We start from the raw sequence: 7,801 nt of genomic DNA, 5'->3' as shown, positions 1-7,801 counted from the left end.
AGATACAGCCTGATTTCCTCGAATTTGCCATCAAAAATTTTGTCAAAAGAGAACGAATGTGCCATCAAATTCAAGGAGTTTTTTGCCCGATTATTGTTTCATACATAATTTCAGAATATTTACTTCTCAAATCATGTGAGAATCTATTCTTTGTCATGAAAATCCAAAAATGGCATAAAAAAAACCTATGTATTAAAACACGGTGTGAACGACCTACTGTCCGTACTTCCGTAGCGTTAATGCGCCTAAAAGGGGGGATTAAACAAAAATGTGAAACCAAAATCTTGGCTTGTCTACTGTCCGTACTTCCGTAGCGTTAAAGCGCCTAAAAGGGGGGATTAAACAAAAATGTGAAACCAAAATCTTGGCTTGTTTTTTTTTATCATTATTTGTGGTGAAGCTGAGAGCATATTAACAATTTTTAGCACAGAGCCGAAAAAAACTTCGACCCACCAGGAATCGATCCCGGGAACTCCGGCATGCAAGCCTACTGTGATACTCTCTCGGCCACTGAGGTAACTCCCGTACAAAAATTATGATGTACATTTCATTTAAATAGGGGTCTCTTCTGAGGAAATTCCTGTGAGCGGAGTCCAGTAAATTATGATGTAACCTTGATTTTTCCCCCTCAGGTGGCGGAGTACGAAAGTGCACAGCAGGACGCTCTCAAGAACCACAAAGACAGGAAAAAGTAGCTGTGTAGCCCTTTCAGATTAAATCTGGTGTTGGGCTACACTCTGTGGATGTTGTACATGTACATACTATTATAGGTACCTTACATGATCAATAGTAATGTCATTACTAATGATGGAATTCCGGATTTTCTCATTTTTCATCATCATTACTTGGAAATAATGACATTACTAATGATTGTGTAAGGTACCTATTCCTCAAGAACCGCTACAACATGTGGGAGTATGGTGACATCCGGGAAGACGATGACAGAGACTTCCGAGGCTAAGAGGCACACGCCGCCCTCTCCAAACTACCCCCCACACCCTTCTCTCTTATCTCACTATTCCAAACTTTACTCCGTTCCATCAAGTCTTCTGTCATCTTGTATCTCTCTTAGGATAATTGATTTCGTAAGTTCATACTTTTGAGTCAAGTGAGTGGAAAACCCTTAAAATAATCATAGAGAGAAGCAATCAATAAAACTTATTGACGGACTGCCCAAAGTTTGAATTGCCAAAACGACACAGCATACTTTTCAGACAACATTGTTACACTTAAAATGCGTTTGAAATGACATTTTTTTGGAAATGTAAAAGTAATTTTCTTATCACAAGAATTTGACGGACTGCCCAAAGTTTGAATTGCCAAAACGACACAGCATACTTTTCAGACAACATTGTTACACTTAAAATGCGTTTGAAATGATATTTTTTTTGGAAATGTAAAAGTAATTTTCTTATCACAAGAATAAAAAAAAAAAAACAGTCTATCATCATTATTTCAATGATGGGCTTTCCATGTGCCTAAGTTAACTACAGAGCATAATATTTATCTAAGTACCTTTTTCCAGCATAAGTTAATAGGAAATTATTAGGAGAGGGGTAGATATTTTTATTTGAGAGAATCTAGGATAAAGTGGAAAGATCTGAAAACTGTACTACGTAACACGTGTTTACGTGGTGGACACTACCAAGTTGAAGTATGTGTTTCTTTTCTGTTTTCAGATCACATTCTTATCAACAACTTTGAAACCAAGAAAGGAAAAAAATGGATTTTCAAGAACAAAAACCTAAAATACGATGTATTGAAAACTAAATAGAAAAGCTTTCTAGACTTCTTCAAAAAGAATATTTTGTAATTGTTTTTGTCTATCAATTGATCTATTTTACGACTGAATTTATTTATATTGAAAAATACCATTATAAATTAAATTTTATTATTTTTGTGTACTTTAAAAAAACCTCATTTCTGTTGTATTTATTCTCCTTAAATAATATCATTTTATTTTTAATTTTCCGTTTGGTTATTTTGCTACTCTTTGATTTTTTTTTTTTTTTTTCTCTTGGAAGTGGCTTTTGGATTAGAAATTCCGTCTGCTTGTCTACAAGCTACAAGCCAAATGACGTTCTTAGTGTTATTATTTCTAACAGAATGAAGTTAAGTAAGATTTAACTTGACAGTCTTGTGTCAATCAACACGTCCCCACATCCTACACCTGTTCAAATCGTAACTGAGGTATGAACTTCTGTAAACCTTTAAGACAAGGAAAATAAAACAACGGTTTCAATTTATTAAATGAAAATTAAAAAAAGCACTTTATTAACATAAATCACATTTTCAATGGGTATATGAATTGAACTAAAGTAAACTTATTGGCAAAGAAGCGACTTCTACTGAGTGTTTTCCTCAGGAGTTAATAATCCCAAGGTTGGTTATTTTACAATCCTAGATTCATATAAATTTTATTAACTTCTCACTATCTACGTCTGAAAAATACTTTTGTAATAACGATTATGAATATTGAACACTTTTAGGTTCCATCATAATTTTTATAACCCCCATAAAATATGTACACTAAAAAGTTGAACACAAGTTTTCAGACTTTGGAAGTCCGTAGAAAAAAAGTAAAAATTAAACAATGACAGAGGAAATTAAAAACAACAAATAACCTTGGTATTGTATGTTAAGGATAAGAAAATGTCAACAGAAGATAAAATGTTGACCACAGCCCCATTGGGTACTTGGGTTGGAACGGGAATCGAGTAAAGTACTAAAAACCAAGAGAAAAACTCCAAGGCAAAGAAAGAAACTATACATTTACATGATATAAATCGACGAACGATATTTTAGAAGTTGAAACCATTCACAGTATTTACAGGTTGTGGATTAAACTCAATGGTGTCGCCGTTCTCAATGGAATTTTCTGCACTATCATTGAAAGCCATGCTGATGATCTTATAACACTTTTGATACACAGTTTCATTCTCGTGATGTTGCAAAGCTTCTAATTTCTCAAGACCACCACTTTCCTCCACTAACAAGGCCATCTGGTTAAGCTCTCCTACTTGCAAAGCAATCTCGAGTAAATTATCTAGACCTTCAAGCACGACTTGGATAGTTTTAACATCGAAACTACTGAGCAAGTTACAGAAAGGTACCATGACTCCATGATTGATAAGCATACTGACTTGCTCCTTGGTAGCACTTGTTGTAAAGTTGGTTATAATCCACGCTGCTTCCTTTTGAACTTTGGCATCCCCATTCTCTAGAATATTGACAATGTAAGGTAGGAGACCTTCTTGAATGACGTGATCAATTTGACGTGAGTTCCCTGCTGTAATGTTGGAAATTGTCCATGCAGCTTCCTTGACAATATTGACACGAGAACTAGACAATAGTTTCTTCATTTTCTGTAATCCCCCTGCCTGGATAACACAGTCTGTCTGATGATCATTTCCTGTAGCAATATTACCTACTGTACGAAGTGCTGCTGTTAGTATTGTGGTTTCCTCAGAGTCTAGAAGTTCTACAAGGCGAGGTACAACACCTGTGTCAACTACAGCTTGAATCTTATCATTGTGGCCATCTGATATGTAGGACAGCGCCCAGCAGATATCAGAAAGAGTTTCTACATCTGTTGTGTGAATGAGCTGGTTCAGCAGAGGCAGACAGATCTTGATTTTCTCAAAGTCAGGTGCAGGGTTTTTGTTCCGACATAAATTGGAGATTGCCCATACAATGTTGCGTAGGAATGTAGTGGGTGTATTAGGTTGCACCAGAGCTAGGATTTGTGGCATGGTGCCCAGACCAAGCAGAAGGTCTCGAGCCCTAGCTCCATCCCCAGCAATGTTACCAAGAGCCCATGTGGCTTGCTCGGCAAGATTGAGATGAGGGGAACTAAGGAGTTGTAGGAACTTGGGTATGGCATTTGCATTGATGACAGTCATAGTCTGTTCAGAAGTACCTGGGGATCAGACAAAACAAACAATCATTGTTAGTTTTTTATGGGCTTGATTATTCTCATGTCCTACCCAATAATCAAACGAACTTGGGTATGGCATTTGCATTGATGACAGTCATAGTCTGTTCAGAAGTACCTGGGGATCAGACAAAACAAACAATCATTGTTAGTTGTTTCTTATGGGCTTGATTATTCCCATGTCCTACCCAATAATCAAACAAAAGGAACGAAGGAAAGAATTCCTTCCTCCCTCTTGTTTTTCCCAATAAATAAACAAAATGGTCACTAGGAGAGTTCCACTTACCAGATGCTATGTTAGTCAAAGCCCAGGTAGCTTCAAACTGAGTGTTGGGGTTCTCATCATCTAGCAGCTCCACACAGATGGGCACCACTCCCGCTTCGATCAACTCATCAATAGGTGGATGTCTTTCTTTACTCAACATCTTTCTAGCTGATCTTGTAGCGATCATTCTCATCTTGGGGTTTGAGCTCTTCATTCCTTCAATCATCTCTGGAACACACAGATGGGCACCACTCCCGCTTCGATCAACTCATCAATAGGTGGATGTCTTTCTTTACTCAACATCTTTCTAGCTGATCTTGTAGCAATCATTCTCATCTTGGGGTTTGAGCTCTTCATTCCTTCAATCATCTCTGGAACCGTCATCTTGATTGGGGACATGCAAGTGGGTTCTATCACAGTGACATTTTCTTCCTCAATTTCATCCAACTGGTCAATGTTGCGTCGTTTGAATAGTTGATCATCCTTGTGTGCCTTCCTCAGCTCTACATTCATTTCACACCGTTTTCGACGCATTTCATCAAAGCTTTTGCCAGCATTTTTGAAACTTGCTTTCCTATCAATTGCTGCCACCTTTTGAGACATTTTGGTGTTGATCCTGAAATGAAGGTTGAATTTAATTAATTTTGTTCCAAAGTACTTATCTAACCTTACTTGATGCTTTGTTGTTCCTAATTAGTTAAAATCATCCAAGAATGGAACTGGAAAGTAATGGGTTACAACTAACAATATCAGACTATTAATACCAAAGTATTAACTCTATGAATCATGATGAGTTTTACAACAAACTGCATGGCTCCTACACCAGCCCATAGAGCCTGACAAATCTCACTTCAATGGTTTGTTAGAGCAAAACAGGTTAACATTTCTTAACCTTGCTCTTAAGTGTATGGCCTTATCAATAGATACCTCATGCAGCAGAAATTTTCTTTTTAACAATCAAATCAATACCGTCTACAGCAAATTGCAATTCATTTACCAGTCAGAAAGCAAATTACACTGAAAATTGACATGAAGGGAGGACTTACCAATAAACTTTTTAGGATAGAAAGTTGTGCTTCAAAGTGAATTGGTCAGGTTGAACTGGAAAACAGAAATCACCATGTACTCAGAATACTCAGATCCTCTAGCCAAAACTGAATCAGTAGCTGTACTCTTTGTACTGTGAAGAGTTCAAACACTTTGAATCTTGTACTTTTCAATTTTTTTCATGCAAACCACAATGAAAGAACGTAGGTAGTAGGTAGGGTAGAAGGGGATGTAGGGAAGGGAACTAGTTCAGTGATAATGTGCTTTCCTAGTTGATAGATCGCACGAAAAAAATGAACACTGAACAAGAAGCACAGATTAACAGGAATAACGGATAGTATTAATATTACATATATAGAACCTGTAACTCTGGATTACCCGGAAAGTGGAAACGAGGATGGAACAAAACAAGCAGGGTCCGTCCCTCCGGGAATTACTGGGGAATTTTTTTTTTTTTTTTTTGGGAAACAGACGAATCAGTAAAATCGGTTGAAAATTTGAAATTTAAAAAAAGAAAATCTATAATCCAAAGAGGAAAAAACTTCCTAAAATACGGACTGCGTTCAGCAAAACTTCCAGATGTAAACGGAGCTTTCCTCTGTGGCATGTTTGGCGGGGAAATTTGAATTTTCTGCAGTCAATCCGACGAAAAGTAAAAAGCTAAAAAGTGAGCTTACTGATATACTGATATGCTCACTGCAACTTTGGATTTTTGCATGCTTTGATTGATTCATATTGTCTATCTTGTGATTGTGATAAGCTGTCAGATTATTCTCATCCCTGAGCATCTGAATAATTCCATTGTTGGAGCACTGATAAGGATAAGACTGATAAAGGAGGTGATAAGCCCTGTTCATGTGTAGGTAGTTAACAAGGAGCTTAATAAACTGATATGAAAATAACAGTGCAGTTTGGGTAAGTCATTAATACATTATACAGCTAGTTCTCAAAAACTTCCTTTCTTACTGTTTTTGATCTGAATAGCTAGTATCTATTAAAAAAAATTGTGATCGATTCACCATATATTATAAAATCTACCTGCCTTTTTACAGGCAAAGTAGAGTTGGGAAAAGCAAGCAAAGTGAGCATGTAACCCCTGGGCTACCTAGCTATTTCCCCCGTTGTAAATACGCTGCTTCCTTTTGAACTTTGGCATCCCCATTCTCTAGAATATTGACAATGTAAGGTAGGAGACCTTCTTGAATGACGTGATCAATCTGACGTGAGTTCCCTGCTGTAATGTTGGAAATTGTCCATGCAGCTTCCTTGACAATATTGACACGAGAACTAGACAGAAGACTCTATGTTCATCAAGCCCCAGCTGAAGTGGATATTGTGCAGTTACATGTGACCGCTATACAAAAACCTGTTCATCATCATTAAAAGGGATCACATGCCATTATGCCCTCTGCAACTTTGGATTTTTGCATGATCTTTTGATTCCTATTGCTCCATCTTGTGATTGTGATAAGCTATCAGATAATTCTCATCCCTGAGCATCTGAATATTTCCATTGTTGGAGCACTGATAAGGATAAGACTGATAAAGGAGGTGATAAGCTCTGTTCATGTGTAGACAGTTAACAAGAGCTTAATAAACTGATATGAAAATAACAGTGCAGTTTGGGTAAGTCATTAATTTATTATACAGCTAGTTCTCAAAAACTTCCTTTCTTACTGTTTTTGATCTTACTAGCTAGTATCTGTTAAAAATTTTAGTGATAGATTCACCATTACAAAATCTACCTGCCTTTTTACAGGCAAAGTTGAGTTGGGAAAAGCAAGCAAAGTGAGCATATGTAACTCCTGGGCTACCTAGCTGTTTCCCCCATTGTAAACAATACACACTTAGTACAAAAGATAGCATTCCTGATTTTCTTCATCCATTATTATTATCATTTTTCCTCTTTTTACTTTCTATTATTATTATTTTTTTCTTCTTTTTCTTTTTCAGAGGAGGGGCTGAACTCTTGTTTGGCAAAGTGAAAAACCATGACTTGGACCTTCCCACTGGAGAAAAACCATGTAAGTTTATTTTTAAATTTTTTAGAAAAAAAAATCACTAGGTACCTACCTACTATGTAACATTGTAACATGCAAGCTATAAAATAATAATTGAAAGAAGAAGATGAAGAAAAAGAAAAAAATGATTTAAATTCCCTACATTCACACCAATATCAGACTGGTATTTCCATTTTCTCTGCTGTGTTTGGTATGCAGACTCCCTACTTTGACAGCTTTCCAAAACTTACAGTTTTATTTTCCTCTTGACAGGGACAATAAAAGGACTGATTGAATGGCTCAAATTGAACAAGTTAACAGAAAGACCTGAATTATTTGTGCAAGGTGACTCAGTGTAAGTATAAGAGACTAGGTATGTAGGGAGATATACTGGGTACCCTTTATCAAAATATGAATTTGAATAACCAAATGATTTTACACATTCAGTAATTACCCACTTTTTTCTCCCCAGGCTCAGTTTTTTTTTTTTTTTTTTTTTTTTTTTTTTTTTTTTTTTTTTTTTTTTTTTTTTTTTTTTTTTTTCCTTTTTTTTCC

The 7,801-nt window shown here is 36.3% G+C and overlaps 3 protein-coding genes across 5 annotated transcripts in view; 2 read left to right on the top strand and 1 right to left on the bottom strand.

The window, feature by feature from the left end:
- LOC103513620 (staphylococcal nuclease domain-containing protein 1) overlaps window positions 1–1,920 on the top strand; it is a 13,082-nt gene extending 11,162 nt beyond the window's left edge. Inside the window, exons 8-10 of the mRNA XM_026826760.1 lie at window positions 633–665; window positions 890–1,085; window positions 1,680–1,920. Coding sequence (XP_026682561.1) covers window positions 633–665; window positions 890–961 — 105 coding nt within the window. The 3' untranslated portion in view covers window positions 962–1,085; window positions 1,680–1,920. The remainder of the gene's footprint in view (window positions 1–632; window positions 666–889; window positions 1,086–1,679) is intronic.
- Window positions 1,921–2,236: 316 nt separating this feature from the next.
- LOC103513616 (importin subunit alpha-like) lies at window positions 2,237–5,601 on the bottom strand. Of its 2 annotated transcripts, XM_026826777.1 has the most exons (5): window positions 5,246–5,601; window positions 4,623–4,815; window positions 4,517–4,535; window positions 4,221–4,433; window positions 2,237–3,919 (listed from the first exon to the last, which is right to left on the bottom strand). In XM_026826777.1, the coding sequence occupies exons 2-5, from the start codon at window positions 4,800–4,802 to the stop codon at window positions 2,802–2,804; spliced, it is 1,530 nt and encodes a 509-aa protein (XP_026682578.1). In that variant the 5' UTR covers window positions 4,803–4,815; window positions 5,246–5,601; the 3' UTR covers window positions 2,237–2,801. The 2 variants fall into 2 exon arrangements, with proteins under 2 accessions (XP_026682578.1, XP_017301381.1); XM_017445892.2 differs by having other exon boundaries at window positions 4,221–4,305; window positions 4,449–4,815.
- Window positions 5,602–5,891: 290 nt separating this feature from the next.
- LOC103513615 (ubiquitin-related modifier 1) lies at window positions 5,892–7,704 on the top strand. 2 transcript variants are annotated; one of them, XM_008478460.2, is made up of 3 exons: window positions 5,892–6,161; window positions 7,200–7,270; window positions 7,520–7,704. In XM_008478460.2, the coding sequence occupies exons 1-3, from the start codon at window positions 6,139–6,141 to the stop codon at window positions 7,603–7,605; spliced, it is 180 nt and encodes a 59-aa protein (XP_008476682.1). In that variant the 5' UTR covers window positions 5,892–6,138; the 3' UTR covers window positions 7,606–7,704. The 2 variants fall into 2 exon arrangements, with proteins under 2 accessions (XP_008476682.1, XP_008476681.1); XM_008478459.3 differs by lacking the exon at window positions 5,892–6,161 and adding an exon at window positions 6,548–6,872 and having other exon boundaries at window positions 7,520–7,689.
- Window positions 7,705–7,801: the final 97 nt, after the last annotated feature.

This window comes from Diaphorina citri, unplaced genomic scaffold, assembly GCF_000475195.1.
Source record: "Diaphorina citri unplaced genomic scaffold, Diaci psyllid genome assembly version 1.1 scaffold996, whole genome shotgun sequence".
NCBI lineage: Eukaryota > Metazoa > Arthropoda > Insecta > Hemiptera > Psyllidae > Diaphorina > Diaphorina citri.
The sequence above is the reverse complement of the archived record's forward strand: the minus strand, read 5'-3'. Positions and strand labels throughout refer to the sequence as shown.

Bases quoted from the DNA above. Each gene is read 5' to 3' on its own strand.
- LOC103513616 (XM_017445892.2), bottom strand. From the start codon at position 4,802: ATGTCTCAAAAGGTGGCAGCAATTGATAGGAAAGCAAGTTTCAAAAAT. The intron at 4,306-4,448 runs GTGCCCATCTGT...GAAGCGGGAGTG, and splicing joins AGTTGATCGAAGCGGGAGTG to GTGCCCATCTGTGTGGAGCT. The intron at 3,920-4,220 runs GTAAGTGGAACT...TCTGATCCCCAG, and splicing joins TTTGACTAACATAGCATCTG to GTACTTCTGAACAGACTATG.
- LOC103513615 (XM_008478460.2), top strand. From the start codon at position 6,139: ATGAAAATAACAGTGCAGTTTGG. The intron at 6,162-7,199 runs GTAAGTCATTAA...TTTCTTTTTCAG, and splicing joins AAAATAACAGTGCAGTTTGG to AGGAGGGGCTGAACTCTTGT. The intron at 7,271-7,519 runs GTAAGTTTATTT...TCCTCTTGACAG, and splicing joins TCCCACTGGAGAAAAACCAT to GGACAATAAAAGGACTGATT.